This window comes from Hemicordylus capensis, chromosome 4 (assembly GCF_027244095.1).
Source record: "Hemicordylus capensis ecotype Gifberg chromosome 4, rHemCap1.1.pri, whole genome shotgun sequence".
In the NCBI taxonomy this organism is placed as follows: Eukaryota; Metazoa; Chordata; class Lepidosauria; order Squamata; family Cordylidae; genus Hemicordylus; species Hemicordylus capensis.
Genome location: NC_069660.1, coordinates 67,660,059 through 67,687,644, shown reverse-complemented (window position 1 = coordinate 67,687,644; position 27,586 = coordinate 67,660,059). Strand labels below are relative to the sequence as shown.

The following is a 27,586-nucleotide window of genomic DNA, read 5'->3' as shown; positions in this document are numbered from 1 at the left end:
TAGATGGAAAAGCTGGGCAGCTTTCCTACCTTGCTTCCACACAACCGACAATTGGGAGCACACACAGCTCCCAAACTTGGGTAGAACAGTTTTTGATTGTGTGAATGACCTTGATAGATAGCTCCAGTCAATGAACCAACAGTAACAGTGACAGTTCAAACACTCAGATCTTTTTTATTTGTGACTTTATTATTTCTGCATGACCATTGTTGCAGTCTGAGAGATGTAGAGCTGCACACAGGCAAAAATTTTCAGATCTCACTTTTGCTTTTACATTTAAATGTAACTTCTCTGGATGAGAAGAAGCATAACAGAGCCTGGAGGGGCAACCAGAGAAGACATGGCAAGACAGTGCAACAGCTATTTAGAATCCAAAGTGTTAACCATATCTAAACATTTTGCAGATCACTTCTCATTATGAAGCCTCCAAAGTTCCTTTTTAAAAAATAAAAATAAAAAAGATACAATCTTTAACACATTTTTTAAACTTTCATCAAGTATATTGCTCAGAAAGGCAGTATTTTAAAATATTCAAGTAGCAGACATCCAGGCAAAATCATCCAGAATTTTTTTTTAAAAGTCATACTCATTTATCATATTTTGGCAGGACCAAGTGTCTACTTCTTTAAAGCCTGTTGGGCCGATTACTTCAAGCCCAACATCCCTCATGGCCCAAATTCTAGTAAAGGGCTTCCATCATTTGGCAATCTCATGTACCCACCCACCCCAGCCTCATGGCCCAGTCCCAATTAGATTTCCAAGGACCCTCATAGGCTACAATCCATTCCCAAGCTAACCACATTCTAGGAGATACCAATACCTTTTGTAACTCAGTAGCCTTGGGACAAGTTTCCTTCTACAAGAGTCATAGCTGTAGCCTAGGTAGAACTGGATCAAGCTACAATATCTGCTGAGTGGCATAGAGAAGCGTGGATGTACCAAGATGTATTCTTTCAGCCATCTCACTAAATTGCTTTAACACAGGTTAAATGTACATACGATCCAAAAGCAAAATATTCTTCCAGTCTGCTAAAAAATAAACCAAAGCAGAGGTGATTGCGGGGAAGAGATTTTCAATGCCTGTATGCCATTATTGCATCCAGTTCTCAACACCACAACATCTGCACTATACAACTGACTTAAGTTAGTTTAACTGCCCTGGCTTATCCCACAGAAAGCTGGAGCTTTTGTTTTTATGGGAGAGCTAAGAATTCAACTAGGAAGTTCTTGCCCCGCTTGGGGAAGAACAGCAGGGCTGTTAGACCTCTAGGTTTGTACAGTAGTGCAGATACTTTCTAACAAGTCAGAAATCCAGTTTTTTCAGCCCAAGAGCTGTTCCTTTCCTATTACCTTGCCATGTCACCTTCCTACTTCAGAGGCATCTTACCCCTCTGCCATCATTGTGCAATTAAAGCAGCACAGTGCAAAAAAAAAAAAAAAAAAAGCCATCAACAACCATCCCACTCACTAGGATGAAGAGATTATCCTCAGGGTCTGTTTGGAGAGATGAAGGTGTTCAAGAGAGTGCTACAGGGCCCCACCAATTAGTCTTTCAACTTACTGTTCTTTTGCTGGTGATGCTGGGCAAACCATTTGGGGGGCAATTAACCCATTGCCCTGCAACTTACAGGTACCTCGCCACTTCTCCCCAACTTCTCCAGCCTGACTTCACTGGCTTTGCTCAATTCCTACATCCGCCAACCTTCCATCCACATACTTTCCCCTCCTCTCTCCAAACATACACCTTTACCCTGTTGTACCATGTTTTAAGCCATTATTTTTTTAAAGGTATTCTCCCCATACATTCCAAGAAGAGTCCAGAGTATGCAACAAATAAATACTTCGCCACTTGCACTTCCAGCTCTGTTACAGGGAAACAAAAGCTGTTAAAAGTTCTCATGTCCATCCCAATGGGAAGTGCAAATCATTTGGACAATGCTGTTCCTTCCAAGCAGAGTCAGAGCGGTGAAACACTGCTGCAGATGTGTGCATTGATTGGCAGCTGCCTCTTGGTGGCCTTATTGGCAAGGGGTCCCTCAGCTCAGTTTCATACTGATAGTCACGGCCCGCTTGTAGACCTCAGTGACATTATCACAGTCCGCCAGAGAGAAGCAGCTATCTGCAAGGGGATTTTGGCAACGTGTTACTGTCCAGCGGCGGAGTCGGCGACCTGTCTCTTCCTCCGCCTCCTCCAGGTGCAGGAGGTCATCTGCAGAGACTGATCCACGCATGGGGACTCCTCCACTCCCTGGCATTCTATCAGGCAAATCAAGCTGGTCAAACGACTCTGTGGAAAGAATGCTGTCTTCACTCACAGCACTGGATGGGCGCACACGGGAGGCCAGGGAGATCTTGGGCAAGTTGACCTCAACAAAAGTAGAGTAGACCTTGGCAGGAACACTGTCAGATTCAGTGCTGCTGGAGGAGTATTTACCATTGTGCTTCAAGATGCCTTTCCTTTTGGCACGATGTCCAATGGGGCTCTGAGCAGGGGAGGGATTGCTAGCAAAGACATTAGCATCAAGCTCCAGGTTTTCAGAATCCAAGACATCTGCTGATTCACTACGCTCTGGGGATGAGTAATACCCAGATTCTCTCTTCTGGGGCTTCTTCAGGATTCCTTTCTTAGGCATTGCAGGGGTGGATGCAACATTCTCTTCTTTATAGGCCAAAGTCCTGGATGACAGAACACAAGCCAGATCTACAGGAGATCCAATACAGTCCTCCTTCCTTGTGTCAACAGGAACCGCCATTGGTGGTGGAGGAATCTGGACCTTCTCACAGGAATTCTTTTTCTTCAAGATGCCTTTGGGTCTCTTCAGGATAGATTTTGAAGGGTTATCTGGAGCAGGGCCCATCTCTTGCAGAGCGTGAGACACATCGTTCTCCTTCTTCGACTTCTTGAGTGAACGCTGCCTCTCTAGCGTGACTCCGGGGATGTGTTGCTTGAAGAAGCACCGTACCTTGGAGCCATTTTCAAAGAGAGGCCTGGAGGAGCGGCGCAACCACTCTGCCACTGTGGCCAATGGGGATTCATTCTCACGCAGAGATTCCTGCTCCCCGACTGGCACCTTGTAGCCCCAGTTCACCCACCAGTGGCTGGCAATATCTTCAATGGTAGCTCGACGCTCTGGGTTCACCATCAGCATCCACCGGATCAGGCCACAGGCATCTGGAGGACAAGACAACCACACAATCAGATGTGTAAGTTCCATTTAGGCCTCCCTTTCCAGAGACAGCAGTACTAACATCTCAGCCAGGGGACATCTAGGACTTCATCCACTTTTCAGCCAATTGCTTGGTTTAATGAATTCATATTCAAAAGACATAACTGAATCTTTTAGACTCTGGTGAGAAGCATGGAGCACTGCCACATATTCAAAGGCTGCAGGTTCTGCTATGTGCTTCAAACCACTATTGTAGCAGCACCCTCCCCCCATCAATGCTGAAGCTCTAACTTTCATTTCTACTCACCTGATAGCTTGGTGGGCTCTCTATAGTCCCCACTTGTGATCTGCTTTACTAGAGTCTTGTAATCTTGACCATCAAAAGGCATTGCCCCATGAATCAGTATATAGAGGAGCACACCAAGGGACCAGCTGTCAACCTGGAAATACAGAAGGGATCCCTGTTAGGAGGTGCAGTCGTGGTCTAGCTGTTCCCACTACCAGACCTTTAAGTTGGCACTGAGCATCAGGAAGAGAAAAATAAGAAACTCCTCAGCCTTGTTCAGTGCCATTGGTTTAGCAGCAGAACTGATGTACAAATGCATCACAGGAAACAGACTTTCTTGCTATGTAGCCGATTCTCTCTTCTTACCCAGGGTATTTATCACAGAAGTCTACAAACAGGCTTCTCCCAACAGGCCTATTAAATGCAATGTACTCAAAATCACCCACGTGATCTTATCGCAGTTGATGTTCAGTACCAAGAGCTGGAAACCTCAGCTATGGTCTCTTGCAGCAACTGAGTACCTTCACTGGAAGCAGCACATATGTCCATGTTTCTGGAAGTTACTGTATGCAGCATTGTTCAAATATTTGAGGGTTTGTTTTACAAGAAGTGGTCTTACCTCAGGTCCTTTATAGGGTCTCCCATTGACTATCTCAGGGGATGCATAGAGTGGGCTGCCACAGAAGGTCTGGAGAAACTTATCTTGCTGGAAGACATTGGAGAGGCCAAAGTCTGCAATCTGGTGGGGAGGAAAAATAAAAAATAAAGATCACCAGTTAATATTGCTGGAAAAGGCAAATGTCTAGGACAATCCTTAAAATGCACATTATTAATATTCTGTTGAAAAACAAAGAAGTTCTCAGAACAGTTACATAGCAAATTGAATGAGAATTCTGCATATTTACAGACCTACTTTACAGCCCAAATATTTGGGCTGTATTTACACAGAAATTCTTCCATCCTTTGTATTACAAAAATGGCAACAAGATGTTCTGAGCAGTTCATTGGGAACTTCCCAGCTCACTAGAGGTGTACAGAACAGGTTCAAATTGAACTGTTACGGCGGTGGCTGGTCCGGGTTTGAACCGAACTGGGCCCAGTCAGTTACAGATGGGCTCGGTTCTAGTGGCGATGCTTGTAAAGGGAGATCCTCACCGGATTCCCCTTTACAAGCAAAGGGGAATCCTGCCTGTAAAAGGTTTTCAAGGGCAGCCGGGGGTGGGGAGATGAGAGGGCACCTTACCAGCAGCAGGACTCCTCTAAACACTGGTGCTCCTCCCATCAGTGCAGCTTGTGCTGCTGGGAGGAGTGCCAGGATTTAGAGGAGCCACTGGCTGGGGCGGTAAGGTACCCTCTCGCTGTTCCCCACAGCTGCCCTTAGAAACCTTTTAAAGGCAGGACTCCCCTTTGCTTGTAGAGGGGAATCCTTGTCGATTCCCCTTTACAAGCATAGCCCCTTGGATTGGGTAGAACCAGTTCAACCTGGTTCAATTGAACAGAATGGACCACCAGCTGGCTCGACTGAACCAGTCTGTGGACAGGCGGTTCAGTTCTAATTCGAACGGACCGCTAAAAACGGTTCTGTGCACACCCCTACAGCTCACATGTTCAGCCATTAAGATATACATATGTCAGTCCTCTCTAGTCCTGTCCATCTGCAGTACACAAATGATGCACAAAGAGAACACATTTTTAGGTACTTGCTTTTGTTCTGCAGGCTTTGTTGTGCAAGAGCATTTTGTTCCTGTGCAGATTTTGGCAAAAGAATAAGAAGTGTGCTCACTACCTTAATTATAGCTTGGGCCTACAAGAATGTGTTGGAATCAGATTTGAGTTTTGGATCTAGAGCTATATAGTTTGATTCATATTACTCAACTATCATCCGTCAGATGAGCAGTAATCTGCAAAATTACTCAGCTACCATCTGTAAAGTTTCTGCCTGTCAGACACTCGCTAACTGTCTAGAAGCCTACCAGGAAAGAGGTGACACTTTAAAAGAATACTTTGTTCCTAGAGTGAAAGTAGATTTGCTGTGTACTAAGGTTTTAAGAACTGATTAGCTTGGGCTCCTGTTCTACCAGTCTGCTTCTGCCATAACTCAAGCTATTTGCTGAGACCACAGTTTTAATATCTTTGTTTAATCAGCCCACAGCCAATCAGGTAAGCTGGAAGGTACAGAACCTGCTTCCAGATTTACAGTTGCGGAACAGCTATTGTTCAGGCAAAACCAACTATGGCAGGGCTTTGTTTATTATTAACTGTATGAAATCTCTAGCACTCAGCTGCTACTTTAAAAAAAGAATGGACTCTTAAAGGAAGGGAAAATGGGTACCATATAGCAGGATTTAGGAAGCCCACAACTCTGTTTGCTCATCACACATTTCTGGTATCTAGTCTAGTCTCCATATCCCTGTGCTATTTGCGGGGCTGAGACTACCAGTGCAGTCTCCCTGTATCTAACAATGGACCATCCCTCTAAGAGAACATTCTTCCTAACCTTGCTAGAAGAAGTGGGGACAGAGGGGCTGGAGCCACAGTACACCATCATGGTCATCTTCACTCATCCTGCTTCCTCAATGATCCCAGCTCCCAAAGCTCCTGCACAGCAGGCTGGGCCAGGAAGAGCAGGTTACACACATGAAGGTAAGCTGTTGACCTACTGTACCATAAATGCACATTCAGCAGGCCAGTGAGTCTAACTAGCTCAGCATGAACTTTAAAACCAGACACGGCAAGGCACAATGGAGTTCTTTTCTCTATACATGATTTTCTTCCCTGCTGGGAAACATTACAGCTTGTGGTTCAAGTGATTTCTTTCCATTACCAGAATCACTGCACTTCATCTTTGCTTCTTGAGATTCCTAAGTAACTACACATTATGTTAAGTGCATCCTCGATTCTGATGCCCTTAGCTTTTGTTTACTAAATAGCAGCTAGGTGGTATGGAGTAAGAATCTGGCTTGGGACTGTGGCAGGGCAAAGCTCCCCTGCCCCATGTTTTGGTCCCAATCTGGATCACCTGTGGCTCTCATTTAGTAAGCAAAGTTACATGGATCTGGGCTAATAATATATTTAATGAGACACATACTCTGGCCCTCCGTGGAACAGACCAACTCCAAGTATAGCAATCCTTCTGTAGAGAGCTAGAATCCATTCTGATGAATTATTCTCAGACTTCAGACAAATGAACTATTTGATCTAATGAAACTGTTTTCAGAGGAGCTTTTGCTGTTTCTTTGGCATTTCTTCCTTTTTACAAGCCACAACACATGTTGCTAACATCCTATGTTGCCATGTTACCATTTGGATTAATCCCAGTGTTTGCATACTAATCAAAGGAGATAAGCTAGCGTTTAAGGTAATTGTTTGCCATTTAGAGCATTCTCTTCTTCCTAGTTGAAGGCTTTAGACCCCATACTAATTGTTAGCCTGTTAGGGAATTTTTGTGACAGTATTTCTTTGCTTTCCAGAGCTACAGAAAGAAGGAAGGTTTTGCTTTTCACTCTGGAATCCAAAAGGAAGCAGATGGCAGTTCAAGAAGGAGAGGAGAGCTGGTCTTGTGGTAGCAAACATGACTTGTCCCCTTAACTAAGCAGGGTCCATCCTGATTGCATATGAATGGGATACATGATGTGTATCTGCAAGATATTCCCTTTAGGGGATGGAGCCGCTCTGGGAAGAGCAGAAGGTCCCAAGTTCCCTTCCTGGCTTCTCCAAGATAGGGCTAAGAGAGATTCCTGCCCACAACCTTGGAGAAGTCGCTGCCAGTCTGTGTTGACAATACGGAGCTAGATGGACCCTATGGTCTGACTCGGTACGTGGCAGCTTCCTATGTTCCCAAGTGGAACTGCCAGTGTCCTGTAGGTCACTGGCATGACCTGAAGGCATGTGATGCAGCAATCTTGCTGAAGCTAAGTAGGTCTGAGCATGGTCAGTGACTAGATTGAAAAATCACCTGGGAATCTTATGTACAGTGCCCCATGTTCAATGGAAAGAGAGGTAAAATGATTATGAGGATCATTGCAATCATTATGCCGGCTTTTAAAGCCTCAATCCCTGAAGTCATTGCCCATATCAAGAGCAAGGGAGGTAGGGTTGATTTGCAGCTACTATGGCAGCTTCCCATGCAACTGGGTCAATATTTGCACAAACCCAGAACAAAAGCAAGTACCTAGAAACAGGCTCTCTCTTTGTAGCCCAACCATGACCCCAACTATGTGGTACAGATGGACTGGACAGGAAAGGACTGACAAACATATATGCTAAGGTTGAACAAGTGAGCTGGAAAGTTACCAAATCCCATTTCAACCATGAACTCACTAGATGGTGGCCTTAAGGCAAGTCATGATTTGACAAGCCCTCCCATCTGCAACAAGGGAGTGTGAGTTAGTTGTTAGGCTTACTGAGCTAACATAAGTCAAACAGTTTGAATATATATTATATACACATGCTAAATACTGGGCTACACAATGTGTGGCTCTCCAGATGTTGCTGAACTACAGCTCTCATCATCCCCAGCTGTAACACATTGTTGTGGGGGGGGGGTGATGGGAGTTGTAGTTCAGCAACGTCTGGAGAGCTGTACTTGCCTACTCCTGTGCTAAAGGGTTAAAATTTGGTTTGTGCTTAGTCTACAACGCCAATCAAAACACCCACACTGGCTAGAAAGTATATATGATTTTTATTTTTGCATTTTATCATGCATTGATATTGTTAAGTTACTGTTATGTAAATTAGAACTGTCTCTTTCACAGTTTTTCATTTGTTAAAAAGTAGACTTGGTACGAAGGCTACCTGTCTCCTAGTGGGAAGGGGCTCAAATGCACTTGAATGTCACATGTGACAACACCCCATGTTTTATTCAACCCAACTAACCTTGATGTTTCCATGAGCATCTAGAAGGATGTTTTCTAGCTTCAAGTCTCTGTGAACAATTCCATTCTGTTGGGGAGAAAGGCAGAAGGTAAGTCCAAAGTCAAGGCAAGTGGCATCCAGTTTTGGCCATCTAGAAATAAGCCAGCAGAACGCTTATCAGACTGTTTGCCCGTCTCTGGTACAAAGGTTCAAACAGCTTGCAGCAAGTGAAAGTAACTATATGTCACATAGCAAGTATACAAGAGAGTGGACTATAGAGCAAAGCTCTATATTACAGCCCTCCTGCTAGGAGCCTTCTGTAGGTTAACACTAAGACAGGAGGACTTCTTTAGGATAGCGGGGCTGCCACATGAACATATATTTCACATATAAAACCCAGAAGCCATGTATTTTAGGTAGAGAACAGTGATGGTGGTTCCAAAGGTCTACAAAGCATCTCACTAATGCAGCCATAGCACTCTGTTCAAGACCTTCCATGTTCTCAGGACGTTGCATTTTTGCTCATGGAGGAGGGGGTCTATCAATGGCTACTAGTCTGGTGGCTATATAGGCCACTTCCAGCCTCAGAGGCATGATGCCCCTAAATACCAGTTGCAGGGCAGCAACAGCAAGAGAGGGGGACATGTCCTCATCTCTTCCCTGTGGGCTTCTCAGGGGCATCTGGTGGGCCACTGTGTGAAACAGGATGCTGGACTAGATAGGTCTCGGGTCTGATACAGCAGGGCTGTTCTTATGTTCTAGGGGTGAATCCCATGCTAACCACTGCTAGTCTACACAAATGGGCAGAACAGCACAAGATAAAGCTACAGGTGCACTCAACAGTGATGGTGGTTCTAAATGTTCACAAAGTATCTCTCCAGTGCAGTCATAGCACTCTTTTCAAGACCTTCTGTATTCTCAGGAAGTTGCATGTTGTCTATTGCCAAACCAGCAGTTTTCAGCACCATCATAGATCCCAGATCGCTAATATTTATAAGCTATTTTTCAACAAAAAGTTCTCAAAAGCAGCATAGAAAAAGGAATAAGATGGTTCTCTGTCCCAAGAGAGCTCACAATCACATAAGGGAGAAGCCAGCAGTAGCCATTGGGAGGGATGCTATGCAGGGTTGTATAGGGACAGTTGCTATCCCCGCTGCTAAATCTAAAGAGAGTCACCACTTTAAAGAGTTGCTTCTTTATCCACTTAGCAGGGGTCAATACAGCCACTGCATGATCATGCACACAGTACATCCAAGTACATCCCTAAGCACTTGATGAATCCTATAGAAAGAAGAAGGTTTCTAGCCCACGTGATTTCAAAGGAAAAAAAGTCTGTGGGCAGTTTCTAGGAATCGCTTCAAAATGCTGCAGAACAGCTTCCTATCTACCCCTTCTTCATTGTTCTCAGTCCCTTATTATTCCTTGATTCCCAGCATTTCTTCCTAAGAAAGAGGGAGAAATCCAAAAAATCTGCATTTCTACTCTCCATCTCACATTCTGCAATGAGAACAGAGTGGCTTAAATGTCTGGAATTCCTAGAATTCTAGGCCTCCTGGATATTTTAGAGTGGTGCATCCAAATTCTACCTCAATTACTCACATTAAGCTTCCCCATGTCTACCCATGGTTGGGGAAAAAGATGAACAGATTTTAAAGGTAGAATGTGAATGCAACCTGGTACATTCCAAACAGCAGCCATTTATGGGTCTTATAATGCAAGCTGAAAGTTGCATGAGCAAGTGCCAATAATAAAGACAACACCATCGCTAGCATTTCTAGAGTCAAGGACAAATTCTCTATGGGCTCTGTATCCCTACACAGTGGTCAACATTACTGAGGAAAGTTATTTAAAGCAGTCCCATTAGAAGGACATTAGGCACTGTAACTTTTGATTTCAATGGAACTATGAGTAATTTCCCTCAGAAAGTCAGCCAGTGTTCCTGTCCAATTAACTTCAGTGCAGCAAAATTATGCTACGAAGTCTAAGTTGCTTGGCCAGCAGAAAAGGACGAGATGGCAGACAGAAAGAATACATCTCCCTTATAGATCAACACATCTGAGTTTTGTTTCAGAATGGCGCTCTCGTTTCAAGTAAAAGTGAAATTCAATCCAGGATGCCTTACAATTTCACTCTTAAATCCAAAGTGACATCTATGAGAGTTTCCGTGAAGGCAAAGCCGAAGTTGACAATACTACTGTGACTAACCTTGTTAAGAAAGCATACTGCCTAGGCAGCAGAGAGACACCCTTGGAAAATATGCAGTTTTAGTTGTACCAAACAAGCCAGCCACCGAAGCAATACTCAATGAGCCCTCTCTCATGATCACAGAGAAAGGGCTCCACACTACAGAGGAGGAAGCCTTAAAATGTTTATCTCCCCCACAGACAATCCTGGTCTTCTGGCTAGGTGACAGTGTTTCCTCTATCAGGGATTCTCAGATGTAGTTGACTACAACTCCCAGCATCCCCAGCTGCAATGGCCTTTGGCTGGGGGTTATGGGAGTTGTAGTCCACAACATCTGGGAATCCCTCTTAGAGGGAACACTGCTAGGTGAGTGGATTGCTTGCCCAGACATTTATTGGCTGCTACTGGCAGCCGGGGGGGTTGGGGGCCAGGAGGCCCCTGGAACTCCCATAATGCACTGCGTGGCCCATTAGGAGGAGCTCCCAACACCGGCCAGGAGCCCCACAGTCTCACAGCCCCAGCCTCACAGCCAGCAAGATGCTGGCAGATGATCAGTAAGACGGGGTTGAGAACGCTCACACTCTTAATCCCATTTAAGAGGGTGGCTGGCTGGGTGGGTTTGTCACTGGGTCACCGCCGGGATTGGGCATGATCCCAGTGGTTATCACGCATGGGCAAGACTGGGCTAGGCTTTGTTAGCCTGCGCATGAGAACAGCCTCAATCTCTAGAGCACACTCTATGCATGGACACTGTGAGAGAGTGAAATGCCTAATGCATGTTCATGCACACATCCCATTTCACTTCACTGTCAACATTATATCTATGGCAGCCAGAAATTAGTCAAGTCTGCAACCGTTTAACAGGATAGCAGCAGCATCCATGCTTAAAAGGTTTCAAGGATGCTGCAGTGAACCTAATAAGCCAGATATGTTCCATGTAGGCAAGCGCTTGTGCAGACATCACAGATACCAGGATAGCAGAGACCAAATCCAGCTTTTGCTGGATTCCACACACAGTGGAACTTGAACCACACCAGTGGTGAGATCAATGAACACCAGGAGTCATCTCAGTTGTGTGAACTGGCTCTCGTAAGAACATAAGAATAACCCTGCTGGATCAGGCCCAAGGCCCATCTAGTCCAGCATCCTATTTCACACAGTGGCCCACCAGATGCCTCTGGGAAGCCGACAGGCAAGAGCTGATGGCATGCCCTCTCCTCTGCTGTTACTTGTATCTAGAGGCATCTTGCCACTGAGGCTGGAGGCGGCCTATAGAGCTCAGACTACTAGTCATTGATAGACCTGTCCTCCATGAATTTATCTAAACCCCTCTGAAAGCCATCCAGGCTCTCAAAGCTCTCAGATTTCTGTGTCCAATAGCCGATGTAGATTTCTATTATATAAAGAGCAATCAACATAGAAAGGTGAACCAAGACATGTTATGTTTATTTTGGTGAGCCCTCGTGGTTGCCTCAGTGTTAAGCATTTCTTCTAGGACAAGAGTCACTAACCTTGTGACAGTAGTAGATGGCAGACACCACCTGCCTGAAGAAGTGCCGTGCCTCCTGCTCAGTCAGCTTCTGCCGGTCACTGATGTAATCATAGAGATCTCCCTTGCTGGCGTACTCCATCACAATGACTATTTTGCTGCTGTTTTCAAATACTGTACAGATAAAAAGCAGGGAGAGAGTTTAGATGTATAATAATGCAGAACTCAAGATGCCTTCAATTCAAACCATTGCAAAGGCAAGCCTGTGGCTTTTGTTTTTTAGTCCCTAGAATGGCCAGATACTCTAGCAATTCAGTGTGGTGACTCCGTAACACACTACAAGGTCATTCGCACAATCAGAAACTGTGTTCTACCTGGATTTGGGAGCTGTGTGTAATCCCAATTTTTGGTTGCGTGGAAGCAAGGTAAGGGGAGAACCTGGGCAGACGTGACTGTGCGGAAGCAAGTAGGAGGAAAAGCTACCCAGGATGAATTTAAGCTGGTTTTATCAATTGCCTGTTTATAACAAACCAGTGAAATAAATTAAGATTAGTGTGCTAATCTTAATGTATTTTTCCAGTAAAGAATTACCACTGCCACTCAAAAAAATAGCATTTTTCCAGGACACAACTATGTGTCCTGCTATCTCCACAGTCTTGTCAGAAAAGCCTGGGCAGACCCCCTCATTTCTTTGACTACAACAGTAGCTTATGCTTAGATCAGGAAGAGGTTGGGCTTTTCTTATCATGTTACTTGAGTTATTTTTAGACTACAATACCAAACAGAATGACTGACTGTACAAACATTCTGTCAAATGAACTGCTAGCTCTTCTGTTATTTAACAGTTGGGCACTTTAAGCTCTTTTGCCTATATTACCCTTTACGAAACTGCATGTATTGGCCATACACTGACAAGGCTTTAGTACCTGGAGCAAGGCTGATAGCACACTATGAGGCCTTCCACAGAGTTCCAAGGACAGCTCTACAAGCACCTGTATTCAAAAAGCTTCAGGTAATGCCAAGTTGTTGTTTAAGAGCATGTGTTGCTACTACTATTCCAAAACTGCCTCAGTTGTTTTGTATACAAGGACAAAACAAGGAAGCAAATAGTGAAGGGGGGGGGGAACCTCAAGTGCTGCTGGTGAGTCATCCAGTTGTGCCTCGGGCAGAAGCTAGAGAGCTTCCACCCTTTTGTTTTGCAACATTTACCATTTTTGGCAAAGAACAGAGTTTACTTCAGCCTTAGAGGGGGAAACTAGGCAGAAACTGCAGCCACCCCACTTCCTGAAGAGGTTTCTACTCTGCAATTAGCCCTCATAATTGCTAATTATTCAGGCCCTTTACAAATGCGAAAGTAAATCATTTTAATGAGACTTTCAAGGTCAGGAAGGGGTGCAGGGGATATTTCAGAGGAGAGGTTATGTTGTATGGCACTGAATTTTCAGCTTGTATTGCTGTGCACCCTTCAGCAGAAGAGACAGTAGATATGAAACTCATGTGGTAAGGTACATTTCTTCAGTCAAGTATTCACAGGATGTTATGCTTATGTTTCAGGAAGTTATAGCACTGGTTTGTGCAATGTTTACAAAATATTTAAATAAGCCAAGAGAATCAAGACAACATTTAAGGGCCCTTTTTAACACACCAGTTGAGTTTGTGGGTATCCTGAGGAACACTGCAAACATTCAACATTTTAATACTTCTACTAGAAGGGAAAATGCCCTGTGGATATTGCATTTAGCAGCAACTGAACTCAGGACACAAGCCTCTCCACATGCAACAAGTCAGAAATACAACTTGTCTAGTTCACTTTGATCTTTTTCTGAACCACCAATTGCCTGAAAAAAGAAAAAGCAGGTACAGACACCAACAGGGACTGATCTAACTTAACAGAAGCAGTATGCAGAAGCTCCTACCTTCATGGACAGAAATGATGTGGGGGTGATTGAGGGACGACATGATTTCAATCTCTCGCCGGATATGGACAAGATCCTGCTCATCCTTTATTTTGTCTTTCCGGATAGACTTAATAGCGACCTGGAAATTGCAAGTTTGAAAGATGTTAGCAGTGGGGTAAATATCCTCATGGGAAAGGTTACCATGTTTAGGATTGAGACTAGACCAGTTATGAACAGTGGGCAATATCCAGATTAGTCATGACTAAGCACCACTGAAATTAATGGGGCAAGTTAAGATAATAATGACTAACTCGCCAAATTAATTTCAGTGGTGCTTAGTCATGACTAACTAGTCTGGATGTTGCTCTCTATTACTGTGGGAGAGAGATAAAAATTCCCGAATTAGAAGGTAGTAAGTTGAGCCTCATTTGAGCCTCAGGGACTTCAATGGACAAAATGGGGGCTTCCAAGTTATTCCTTGCTGGCCCTAAAACAGACATCAAATGTACAAGGGAACTACCACCACTAGGAACTGTGTGTTCAAGTTAGATAGTGATCTGGAGCTGGCTCAGTATTTGGACTCTCACATGTTTCTATCAATAACTAAAGTTATGCATGATGGAAAATGCACAGTCAACACAACTAATGAAAGCTATTCCCTAATGGAATTATGGAGCCAGAAACATTTGGGGATCAGCCTTATTTGCCAGCCAGCTCAATTTTCTCAATTAAAATATTATCCTTTATACAAGTTGAACACATTTCTTATTCTTTTAAACATATACTTGCTTTGTTCTTTCTTACAGAAGCAGTTACACACTGGCTTAATATGTTGCAAACATACCATCCATGGGTCAAAGGAACCTAGGAAGCTGCCTTATACACACACAGACACACAGACACACCCCGAGTCAGACCATTGGTCCATCTAGCTCAGTATTGTCTACACTGACTGTCAGTGGCTCTCCAAGGTAACAGGCAGCCATCTCTCCCAGCCCTACCTGGAGATGCCAGGGAGTGATGCTGGATCTGTATGCATACAAGCATGCAGATGCTCTTCCACTGAGCTATAGTCTCATCTCTTACAAGAGGAACAACTTACAGTGTTCACATGTAGACCCCTTTCTCACATTCAGTGAGAAGGGCTTGGTGGAGGGGAGTGGGGAAGGCTGCTCAAACTTACTTTCCCCACAGACAAGCCCTTGTTGCTCCCTGAGTGGACAGATCGCCCACCCAGACAATCTCTGGCAGTCCTCAGCAGCACAGAGGGTTGGAGGATGGGATGTGTCCTCCAGGTCCTCAGAACTCCCATAATGCACTGCACATGTATGTGGTGCATTATGGGTATCCCAGCAGGGATGGGTGGGCACCCGTCACTACTGCAGCGCCGGCTAAAAGCAGCCAGCACTGCACACAAGCAGGAAAATGCGGTTAAGAGGGTAGCAGTACAGAGGGTTTGCTGCCATGGCAGTACCCTGCAGCTTCACACATGCAGGCAAGAGTGGGCGTGCCTGACTTAGTCCTCTCATTGCTATGCGTGTGAACAGCCTCGTAGTCTCCTATCCAAATACAAACCAAGGCAGACCATACTTAGCAAAGACGACAATTCATGCTCACTACCACTAACTCAGCTCTCTAGAAGACCAGAGCTTCTGTAGTAGAATATTGCCAGGGAATGGAATTTAGTCAGTGTACATGACTTGCAGAACGTCAACAGCTTTATTTGGTGCACTGCAAATAAACACAAGTGTGTTATCCCTACAGATATGCAGCTGAGAAGTCACTCACTACGATTTGCTTTTTAAAAAACAAAACAAAACCAGGTATTGAAAGAAAAGCCAGCAAGTTCCAGGTAATGTTTCCTCTTCTGAAAAGTAGTAAACATGGAACTTCCCTCAATCAGAGCCAGCTGGCCAAAATGCTGGATATTTGAACTGGCAGGAGCAAACTGTCCAAAGTTTGCTCAGATTTCTTTATTATGAAAATTCCTCTACAAGGAAATGAAGGAGAAGAGAGGGGAAAGTGAGAGCGCTGGAAAATAGATGCAGCTAATCCTCTTTCAAAGGGATTGTGAAGACAATGCACTCCTTGGGTTGAATTTACAAGGAATCCAGCACAACCTCCTTTCTTCTGTTGGACAAGAATGCGGAACAGCATTAATCCTGTAAAAGGATCCTGGAAGACACATAATACTAAGTCTCCCAGCAACAACAAGGAAAGTGAGGCCCAGCCTTGCATCCCAAAGGCAGTGAAGAGTTGGAGCTCTCCCATTCACTCACCATTAACTTATTATTCCCCATTACCAATAACAGATGGAGGAGGTTACAGAAGGCATTTAACAGTCTCAAGGGATGGTGTGTTTTATGATCAATCTCTCTCTTTTTCTTTTGGCCTTGGCAGCAAAAATGTCTGGGCTAGGAAGCACAAATAGTGGTACCAAAATTAAGAGGTTGTTTATCTACAGGCTGGGATGCTTGCTTGAGATTTGAGAAGTCAGGCTGACTTCCCTGTTTTATTACTGAAAACATGATTTTGGCAGTCACCTAGGCTTCAGTCCTGAACAGTGAAACAATTCTATACGTTTCAGTGGGATTCAAGCAAGGCTAGGACTATGACCTTCCCATTCCATGAAGCTACAATAATATGAGTTATTCTTTAGTTCTGGTACAATGATCACAGAAGCCAACATGTTAAAAATGCTTTTCCAGCAAGATGCTAGAGGTGCAGTGAAGTTGTTAATATCAGCCCAGCTATTCTGGCGGTTCCCCATGTGTGGGGTCACTGGGAAGATTGCCACAGTCTTGTGTTGCCTTGACATACCTATGATGTCATCTCTGTTTCCTTCCCCTTTGCAATTTGTTACTGCTCTTTTAAAGACAGAGTTGCATCTCTGAAGATAAACTAAGTGAGCTCAACTAGGCACATCATCTATCATGAATCATCTCTTGAAACAATTATCAGACAGGTTAGAAGCAGGCTCTTCTGCTTAAGAGAAAGGCTTATATCAAATCAATGATATACAGGAGATGAATGGAGGGATGGGTGCCATGGGGGGGAAGAAGCAGACGGGTTTAGAAATAGGTGTGCTTGACTCATGATAGGTCTGGATTTAGTAAACAGTGGGTTACAGAACACTTAAACATCTCTGCATGCAAGGAGGGGAACCGTAACAGCATCCAGTTAAAGATTTCTTTTTAGAAAGCATAGGATACCAGCGAATAAGATTGAACTGAGGAATAACTGGGAGGTAAAAGGATTGTTTACAACAATACAGAAGGCACGTATAAGTCCAAGCCATTTTCTTCAAGTGACCTTTGTGCTAGGTTCAGAGGCTAATCATTAACCCTTTCTGCTTCAATGCCTCATCACCTGGTATACCAGCTGGAATGTGCACAACTGCTAGACAATACAAAGCCCCCCCCCCTTTTTTTTGCTGCTCCTGCTGCTGCCAGGCCAAGTTACCCCCTGCTGATTTATAAGAGATCCTCATGCATTCTGCCCCCTGCAAGATCTGTACTCATAGACTCCCTGTTGCTCCACTGCTCACCAACCCAGAGGTATGTATCTGGGATGCCTGGCATCTAGCCTGGCTTTAACTGCCCTACAAACTTGGACAACCTGCAGACAGCAGGCATAGCAGCTACTACCTAAGCAGCAAGCGAGCCATTCCACACTAGTTCTCAGAAACCGCTCCCCCCACAATAGGGGAGGAGAGCTTAGAGATGGTTCTGAGCTTGCTGGGGAGAGCAGATTCAGACCTTTCAAAAGCAGCTCAAAATGGAGGGTGAGAGCAGGGAAGCAGCAAGCACACTTGAGTTCTGCTCTGCATCCTTGGGATTGTTTTAATGAAAGGCGGTATATAAATTCAACAATAAAAATAAAAATCCTAGTTCAGAAATTACCATTGGCACAGAATGCGGCAGCCAGATTGGTCTCTGGGCTTACCCAAAGGGACCATATAATACCGATTGTAAAAGAACTGCAATGGTTGCTGATATGTTTCCAAATGAAATAGATTATTACCTATGAAGCCCTTAACGGCTTAAGTCTAGGGTACTTAAGAGAGTGCCTTCTCTGCCATGAACCTTGTCACCTATTAAGAGCAGCTTGGAGAGGTCCGGTTATGGTTGCTGCCGACTCGTTTGGTGGCAGGACTGGGCCTTCTCTGTGGCTGCCCCAGGGCTTTGGAATGCGCTCCCTGATGCGTTCCATCTCCTTCTCTGTTTGTTTTTAGAAGGACCCTGAAGATGTGCCTGTTTTCCCAGGCTTTTAACAGAAATCTAATTTTTAAATTTTAATGCATTTTTATCTACTGTGATTTTTATCTGTTTTATGAATTTTAAATGTTTTCTATTTTAAACAGAAATTGATAAAGTGTTGGGCAGAGAATTTGTAACTGGATTCAGGTAGGTTCAGAAAACGTGCTCAGAAGGAGCATATGCGATCTGCAACCTCCAATTCCTCTCCTTCCTAAAAAAATAAATGTAAAGATTGTGCTCCAATGACCGCCTGTGAGAAAGTCCTTGTGTATATATTGTGTGGGAGAGTTATTATTAATGCCTGTGGCCCACAAGGGTGGAGAAAGTGCCCATTAAGCTACCAGCATCACACCCTTCATAGAGAGACCAGTTAGACTGGGGATGTATTTCATGTAGCCAACTATTTCATACAGCAGACAGACAATGCGCATCACCAGCCAGCTCCACTCAATTGTTATAATTTGGCTTTAAAGCACATTTCAAATCCAGTTTTAATTATGGTTTTGGAGAGGAAAAGCTCTCCAGCGGGTAATGAAAGTCTGCCAGGTGCTTCAAAACCAGTTCCAGATTCTGGGCATTGCCCCATTCCTAGCAAGTTATGGATTATGTCCCACTGACACAGCTGCCAGTGTTCTCTAGTTACAGGGGAAGGAGAAGTTTCCCTTTTTAAACATTTCTCAAGACACCACCCCTCCCCTTTCTGTAGGCACAGTACAAACCTGGCATACATGTATCACATTTTGCCAGCAAAGAAAACTCAGGCTTCCTGTTTGATTTGGCTAGGAGCCACCGACAAAAAGCTAGGTTGTCTCTTTGGCAGACACAGTATGGCAAACAGGTGTAGAAACCAATTCAACTCATCCCTTCTAGCCAGTATGCAGTTTCATATGAAGTGCCCAATAGAAAACAGGCAGCTCATAACCTCTACATAAGCAAATACTGTAGTGCCAAATAAAGCGGTAGCTTCATGCAGCAAGGCAACAGGTTTGGTCGCAATAAGGAAATGTGCACAAGGAAAAGTAGGACAGACACCATCAAATGGAGAAAGGTGGAGGTGGAGGAGTTCCTTTGTTTCTTTAACCACAGGGCTTCTTGCATGAGAGCTGTTCATTTAAGATCTGTCCGCCTACAACTAACTCAGTAATACTGACTTGGTTTCCTTTGACAGGCATCATCCTTGAGAAAGACTTGCTTGGATTCATTTGAAGTCTAAGTAGGCTTAGATATAAGGGGAAGCAGTTAGGCCAGACGATTCCCTAAGATGCAGCTAATATACCTTTAGAGCAGCTAAAGCTTGTACAAGGACAATGGTTATGATCCATATTAGCAAGAGGAGAATGAGTGTGCGACTCCACATGCAATGGCAGCAAAGAAGCACATGAGAGCCACTGGCTGCAGGCCAGTACATGCTCCCCTACCGCTGCCATTTTAATGACGTCTGAAGTCACTGATGCTGGGCAGAGAATGTCAGTTACTGACTTCAGCCCAACTTCATCAAGCCGACTTCAAATGTTGGTTTCAGATGCCAGGCTGAGGTCTATATCAGACATTGAGGCTGTTCTCACTACTACTACTACTACTATTTATATATCACTTTTTAACAGAAGTTCTCAAAGTGGTTCACACAGAAACAAAGTAAATGCTCCCTGTCCCCAAAGGGCTCACAGTCAAAAAAAGAAATATAAGGTAGACACCAGCAACAGCCACTGGAGGGATGCATTGCTGGGGATGGATAGGGCCAGTTGCTCTCCCTCTACTAAATATAAGAAAACCACCACTTTGAAAAAGGTGCCTCTTTGCCCAGTTAGCAAAGGTTCTCACGTGCAGCCTAATCCAGGCTAGGGACAGCCTGGGCTAGGCTACACGTGAGAACCGCCGGAATTAGACCTGATCCCAGTGGGCCAGCACCACCTAGCGTGGCTGCTAGCTGCGGTTAAGGGACTGAGTGTTTCCTTAACCCAGGCTACTTGTTCATGTGTGAGCCGGGCTGCTTCCGGCCCGGCTGCACACAGAGATGGGTGCCTAGAGCACCCATCTCTTGGGGGAATCCACTGATGCATCACGTGGTGCATTGTGGGATTCCTGGAGCCCCACAACTAGCCCCGGCCCACAACTAGCCCCGGCCCCTGCTTACCTGAGCTGCCAGGAGCAGTGCAGAGATCCATCCTCCTTGCTCCTGGCAGTGCTGGTCATGTGTACGTGCAGCTGTGAGCAGTCATCTGGGGGGAGGTAGGTTGAATCCTGCCTTCCTGCCCGCCCACCATGTGTGGTCATGTGAACCCCAGTCTCTGCTTGACACTGGCAGCTTCAGACATCACAAAAACGGTGGTGGTTAACAGGAGCCCATGCCTGGCAACAACTAGCAGTTCTCCTATACGTCCTGGCCACATTACATGTGAAGCCACCATGTATGTCCTCTGCAAAGGACATGTATGTCCTCTGCACCCAGCTTGCCCTTCAGTCATTTGGAAACAGGAACGTGACAGAATGAAATTAAAGAGGAGCTGCACTATTTGATAGAATCTGGAGAATAAGGTTGGTCTTTCTTGAGAAGAGCCTGCCATGTACACCAATATCAGGAGTGTGCACTTAGCAACAGAGCCTCAAATTTTTAAACAGAACTTACACCCAGGTAACCAGACATAGTGTGCTTGTGCAGGCCTATGCCCCATCAAAAGTCAGAAAGCTGACCTGACCTAGCAATTTAAAAAAAATGTTGCCTGTTAAAACCTGGTTAAGATACTATATTAGCCATAAGAATTATAACATGTGAACTTCAGTCAAGCTACTATAAACCTGATGAGGCTTTACAAGCTTTAATTCAAAAGACTAGGGCCAAGAAAAGAAGGTCAGAAGAGTTCAAACTCCTCAGTGGACTGGATTTTAAATTTAAAAAGTGAGAGGGATATTTGAAGAAGAAGGGCTAGCTCTAGTCTGCCATTTGTAATAGTCTTGAAAGGGAGTGTGTGTGGGGGGCGGGGGGGCGGGTGTTATGCAGGTGAGTGGTTTAGGTTGTACTTAGTGCAAAGAGATTTCAGGCTGCACTGCACCATAGGTTACCTACAATTTTTGTTTACAAATTCACTTGATAACTATTGATAGAAAGGTCAAGCCTGCAACTGAGATAGTACTTCTTCTTTCCTGCTCACCAAGTCACATGCAAATCCCCTTCAAGGAAACAGAACTGCCACTTCAGTCAGCATGATGGGGCACTGATCCACCACCCACATCAACGCTGCTCCTAATCTGCAAGAACCACTAAGATGATGGTGCTACGCAATTGCCAAACTTTAAATCCTGTGCAGCCTACACATACACGCCACCTTAATGAAGCATATGGAGAGAAGTTGTGGTCAACAACTCGACTACACACTTCTAGCAAGCGATTTATCTAGGTGTCTATAGCAAAAGGCAGGAGACAGCTTCACCGCAAATTTAAGTTTGCTTACACAGATGCGGGAAATACTAATTTGCACCAGAATAGCAAGGTCAGAATGGACAGATCAGATCTTGGGTCCCTTTTAGATTCTGCGGCTCTCCCCCCACCCCCTTCCATTCCAGCCAATGAGAGTCGACTTTCTGCACTTCAAGGGAGGCTAGTCACAAAGGCAAACAGACTTTGACAGACAATTCATGTCGGATCAATAATAGCAAAGGGAGAGAAATAAATAAATAATCCTAGCAGACGACTGACTAGTTTTGTCCTCCACTTTCGGGGGCGGTGGGGGGGGGATCCAAGTTTCTGCCAAAGGGGTCCTGTCACCACCTGCATGCCCATTTTACAAGTGTAATCTGCTGCCACTAACTTAGTCTGCAAGAAAAAGAAGACTTTTCTATCCTACCTACCACCATCGGAGCCATTCGAGGCAGCCTTGCAAAACAGCCGACAAATTTTGCCACCCTGGCTATGACAAAATTGCCCTTAATCCCATTGCTCTTCCTCACCAACCAGAATGAATCACCCAAGCAGCAAGTGAAATTTTGCCAGGCTACCTTCAGCTGCATGGGCATGCCTCACTCCGTCTGCCAACACAGTTTATTAAAATCAGACAGGGATGAATTAGCTCATGTTCTCTTCACCACTTGCATCACTAACTAGGATAAAAGGGCCCCTTCCCCACCAACCGGGGCAGTTTAAAGTTGGGGTCAGAGGTCCGTCCCTACCTAACAGAGGCACAATCCAGTTCTTTGCTCAAATGCTAGTTTATTTTAAAGCATTTGGGATGGATGAGCCACAGATCGCTTTGCAGAATTACAACGCTCACCTAAAGTGCAAAAAAGAATAAAAACGCACCATTCTCAAGCCGCGCACGAGGCATTTCCACCCCCCCTGAATACGAACGTACAGTCAAAGTACAATTAACCTTAATTATGCAACCCCTTTCTTTCGGTGATCCCGCGTAAGCTTTTACAAGGGCTGTTAAATCTGTCCTGCGCATCAGCAAACCCTGCGGGGCGTACAATCCCCAATTACTTTCGCTGTGCGGCAACCGCCCCTTATTAACAGCGCTCTCTGGCAGACTCAATAGCCGGCTCTCTTTGCCACATGCAGCAGCCGGCAGTCAGCCCTGCGCTCTTTGGGGCGGTGCAGCAACGAAAGGAAAGCGCGGGGTGGGGGAGGAGAAAAAGAGCTCGGCCTTCATTACATCAGATGCACAAGAATCAACGAGCCGCTGCGAGAGGGTAGGGAGCTCACGCCATTCAGCAATACAAAAGCCACAGAGAAGCCCAGCAAGCCACGATGGCCTGTTACCGGGTTACGCGACTTAGAGGCTAGAAGGGGGCGGGGGAGGAGAAGAAAAGAGCGGGCGGGGGGGGGGGGGAGACGCTCGCTGACTGCAGAGGTGCTGCTACGGAGGAGGGCTCTGCAGGGGAGCTGGTGAGGGGGTTTTCCGCCTAGCCGTTAAGAGACCTCACCGACAGCGAGGAAAGGAAATCCAAGAAAGCAAGAGGGCCTCAAGATTCCCCGCGGGATGATAAAGGCAGTTAGTGTTTAGGGTGGCAATGCTTATACCGAGTTTCAGCCAAAAAGAGGTTCTCAAAACGGGTGAAACAGCAAAAGCTGCGAGAGACTTGCTCGGTCCGTACCCAAACGGCTCAAGGAAACTCGCTAGGGAGTCATGAAGAGAGGAGTTCCCCTGTCCCTTCCGTCTGACAAGCTGCAGAAAGGTCATCACTTTCGCCTGATCACACACACGGAAGGAGTCTTGTAGCGCCTTGAAAACGAACGGACTGATTGCTGGCTGCGGCACGGGCTTCCGCGGAGGAGCGCATCTCCATGCATTCGGTTTATCATGCCACAATCAGTCCGTTCGCCTCCAAAGGCAGCGGCGCAAGCACTTTTTCCTGCTGCCCGGGCTCGGCTACCTCCTTACCAGCTTGCCGGATCGCTCCCGCGCCTTCTTCACCTTGCCGTAGGTGCCTTTGCCCAGCGTCTCGAGGAACTCGTAGCGGTGCCGGAGGTTGTGCTTGTGGTAGTGGCGCTTCACCGCCTGCTTCTTCATCAGGGGCTTGGGGGAACTAAGGGGCCCTTCCTTCAGCAGCGAGGAGGGCGCCGCCGCCGCGGGATCCGAGGTAGGAAGGCGCTCCATCGCAGCCCCCCAGGCACAGGTGGACGAGCCAAAAACAGCTCAGGAGCCTGGAAGCGCTATAGCCAGCCGGCAGTCCTGGTGCCAATAAATGCTGCAAACCTGCCCGCTCCTGATCCGCCCCCTTGTCATCATTGGCTGCGGCGGACCACGTGATCGCCCGCCTCTTTCGCAAGGTGTCTGCGGGAATTGCGGGGGGGGCGTGCGGGGGGGGGGGCTGGAAAAGCAGAAAAAACAGCCGCAGGCAGCCGGCAATAAATGAACACACTTTAGCAGAGAGATCGAGAGAGAATAAGATCTCGAGATTGCCGTCCTCTGTGCCTATCTGCGTGGTGGGAAAACCCCTTGGAACTCAGTAGGGTCTTATTTCCGAGTCAGCACATGTACATGATCGGACTGTTTGACTATCTATCTCGCATCATACCCACAAACAAAGGGAAGAGAGAATGTGATACATTGGCATATTCAGAGACGAGTAAAGCGGGAGAGAGACGCAGACAAAAAGAAAAGTAATTTTATGCAGGCTTTCTTGGAAGCAAATCTGTTTTAAATCAGTTGCATCTGCTTGAACACATAGCTTTGGAAACGCAGACATGAGAATGCCATGGGTGACAACATGGTTGTGCACAATATTGTGCACAAGGATGCAGAAGGAACGCTTGAGGAGGAACTCCTCACTTAAATTTTTTTGAAGGAAAGGAAAGACATTTCCCCCCCGGGGGGGGGGTGGATGGAAGGATATGTTTTCCGGGGAGTTCGGGAAAATGAAGGAACTCTTTAAATGCTGGGAGGTGGGGGATGGGGGGGTGGGGGCATCTGTATGCCAACAGTTAAGGTAGATAGGTAGGTAAATTTTATTTCGGTGATTGACCAGTAAATAAAGACAGTTACAGAACAGTACAAAAAGCAGTTACAGAAGTTCAGAACGGATTTTACAGACAAGATAGATATAAGTTTATTCGGTCATTGACCAGCAAACATTTACAATAAACCAGTACGTATTTTACAAATAATATAACAAAACCTGGCCATAACAGAGATAATATGAGTGTCCACATTAGTTAAAAGATAATTTAAATAAAATTCATCAGACCGGCCAGGCAAATTATCTAACATAAGAGATGTAACAAAACATAGCTATTCTGCAAATAATCTTCTTCTTGGTATTTGCCAATAAGAAATTTAGATAGATAGAAGTCGTCAGGGCATCCAGGGAGGTTTTCCAGCAGAGGAGAAATTAATCTTAAGCGTATATCCCTATAAAAAGCACAGTGTAAAATAACATGTGAAGTAGTTTCTATAGCCCCAGAGCCACACGGACACAGCCGGGACCGCCATAGGTAATGCATTAACCTGTGCTAGAGTAAGGGCACATCTAAATTTGGGCAGCCATACCTTGCTTAGATATTCCGCTGGTTTAAGGTTGGTAATTTGGTTCCCTGTGTAAATATCGCTCTTGAGACCAGCCAGTTCCTCTTGTAATTCCATGTCTAAAATGCGTTGTTTAACCACCTTCGTGGCCTGATCTAGTCCTAGGTCAATTAGTTCAACTGGGGAAAGTCCATAATGGGATAATTTATTTATCACCAGAGACTTCCATTTAAGTTTGCAGTCATCCATCATTATTAAGGGGGCTAAACCCCCATGAGTAAGTACCAATTTTAACCAAAACAAAATAATACGCCAATAACACAACTCTAATCTGATAAGCCCCACCAACTTGTTGATCGGTCCCAACTGAGCTCCATAAAGTAGTAAGGGATACACTTTTATGGCAAAAAGCCTAATTGTAGCAGGAATAAATGATGCCCCTCGTGTAGAATGATATAATTTAATTGTATTTATGACAAGTTGGTCAGTCTGCCTAATTGAGTTGAAATAGACATTCCTTGAGCCCGAGACTACACCTAATAGACATTCCTTGAGCCCAAGACTACACCTAAGTATTGAAAAGAATTCACCTGTTCAGTTTTATGACATGCATTAGCCAGTTGTGTAGTCTTGGATGCTTGGCAAAAACCATTACCTTCGTTTTACAGTAATTGATTTCAATTAATTCATTGGTGCAAAAAGATGTAAAGAGTCTGAGAGCATGTTTTAAGCCTATAGGCGTCTGGGACATGATAGCCATGTCATCCGCATATAGAAATATTGGTGTATTCCTGTTTGCTAATTTTGGAGGATGAATAGAGGGGATAGACAAACAGGAAACCACTGGATTTATATAGATATTAAACAAAATGGGCACTAAAATGCATCCCTTCCTCACCCCTCTAGACGTTGGAATCTCCGAAGATAAATGACTGCTCGGGTTGCATCGAACCTCCAGATGAGTATCCAGTAGTTAAAGAATATGGAACCCAAATGATGGATCTATTTGTTGGCTCTGTAGCAGGACCTAAACAAGTGTAGTCATTGGTGAAAAATGTCCCTGTTTCCTATGCAGACTACAAATGCAATCTAATCCTGTTCATTTTATTTCAAACTAATGGAACTTACTTCCAAGTAAGTCTGCATCAGACTGCAGCCTTCACATTTGCATTATTCTTTAGTTGTGGCTTCTTTTTATGTTATTTAATAAAAACCTGCTTGGATAAAAACAAAACACTGTGTACCCATCTAATATGAAAAGTATGTTGCAGGTTTAAACTAAACACTTCTCTGAGTTTGTAATTATTTTGGTCTTTGCTGAGATGTAGATAGGTTAGACCTGCAGATCATGGTGGCTGTAACTTTTTTGATAGGCTTTCCCCTCCTCTGTTATATTTTCTTGTATTAACAAACAATTACAATTAGAAGAAGATAAACAACTATGAAAATGCACCCCAAACCCTTTAGGTACTGGGTATATGTTTAAGAAATCTAAATAATAAAAACAACACTTACAGTTTATATTTCCTTCTTTTTTAAAATGGAATTTAAGAGAGAATAGCTGCAATGACTGCCACATTGTGGCTTCAGATCTTAAGAGGAAAGTTCCAAGGGCAGTCAAAACAAAAGCTTCAGCCTAACTTTGGCATGTGAGGTCATCACATTGATTGTAGAAAGAGATAACTGCAGGGTTACTCATCCAGACCTGGATTTTCCCAGAACTTCAAAGGGCTCTGGGCTGGGATAACATATATCAGAACACACCAACACATACAATCAAGGCAGATCAAACAAAAAATAATTCAATTAATTAATTCAATTGGTTTTAACCAAAAAATAATCCAATCAGTTCAGTGCCAGATAGGATTGAATAAGGTCATTTGTAACATCAAAAAACTTCAATCATTAACTGTTAGTAGTGTTATTTTCAGTATTGATTTGGTATTCTTAGAATCTCTTCATGAAAGAGATGAATACAGACAATGGCTAACATATTGCTCTCCTGAATCATCCATTGTATGGCTGTGGGGAACCCTAAACAGATCCTCTCTCTGGCTAATTATTTTTATAAGCTTCCCCTCCCTAATCTTCATTGCGCCTTTACTGCCCCTGATAGAATCAGGCATGACTGAATCAGTTGAACATGTGTTGTTTTATTGTTTATTGTTTACAGATATATGCTCCTCTTTTATAGGTTCAGTTCTGATACAGTATTCAGGCAGACCAGATTATTTTTATGTGAATCATCTTCTCTGCAATGTTGATGCCAAGATGACCTATCACGTGGTCAGATTTTGCATGGCAGCCTGTATTATCAGAAAGCAATTGGTAAATGTCCCTATAAGTATGTAAGACATAGGTCATTGTGATGCCAGGTTGGTAGAGTTTAGCAATATTATTATTTGAACATTTCAGGTTGGTATCCCTGGAACTGTTATTGTTGTATGTGCTATTTGATCTTGGACTGTAATAAAGGAATTTTGAATCTGA

At 44.6% G+C, this 27,586-nt stretch overlaps 1 protein-coding gene and 1 long non-coding RNA gene across 2 annotated transcripts; one reads left to right on the top strand and one right to left on the bottom strand.

Moving 5' to 3' along the window:
- Positions 1-148: 148 nt before the first annotated feature.
- Positions 149-23,840, bottom strand: NUAK2 (NUAK family kinase 2). Its single transcript, XM_053250621.1, has 7 exons — positions 23,513-23,840; positions 13,897-14,017; positions 12,003-12,154; positions 8,329-8,394; positions 4,073-4,192; positions 3,475-3,607; positions 149-3,172 (listed from the first exon to the last, which is right to left on the bottom strand). Exons 1-7 carry the CDS (start codon positions 23,726-23,728, stop codon positions 2,037-2,039), a joined length of 1,944 nt encoding a protein of 647 aa, XP_053106596.1. The 5' UTR covers positions 23,729-23,840; the 3' UTR covers positions 149-2,036.
- On the top strand, positions 22,987-27,586 carry LOC128325139 (uncharacterized). The gene is made up of 2 exons (XR_008307279.1): positions 22,987-23,711; positions 26,003-27,586. It is a non-coding gene; the product is annotated as an uncharacterized LOC128325139 (long non-coding RNA).

What these genes read in the sequence shown, in the direction of transcription:
- NUAK2 (XM_053250621.1), bottom strand. Translation starts at nt 23,728, where the DNA reads ATGGAGCGCCTTCCTACCTCGGATCCCGCGGCGGCGGCGCCCTCCTCG. An exon ending in GGGAGCGATCCGGCAAGCTG is followed by an intron (nt 14,018 to 23,512) that starts GTAAGGAGGTAG and finishes TGCAATTTCCAG; the next exon opens with GTCGCTATTAAGTCTATCCG. An exon ending in CATCATTTCTGTCCATGAAG is followed by an intron (nt 12,155 to 13,896) that starts GTAGGAGCTTCT and finishes TTATCTGTACAG; the next exon opens with TATTTGAAAACAGCAGCAAA.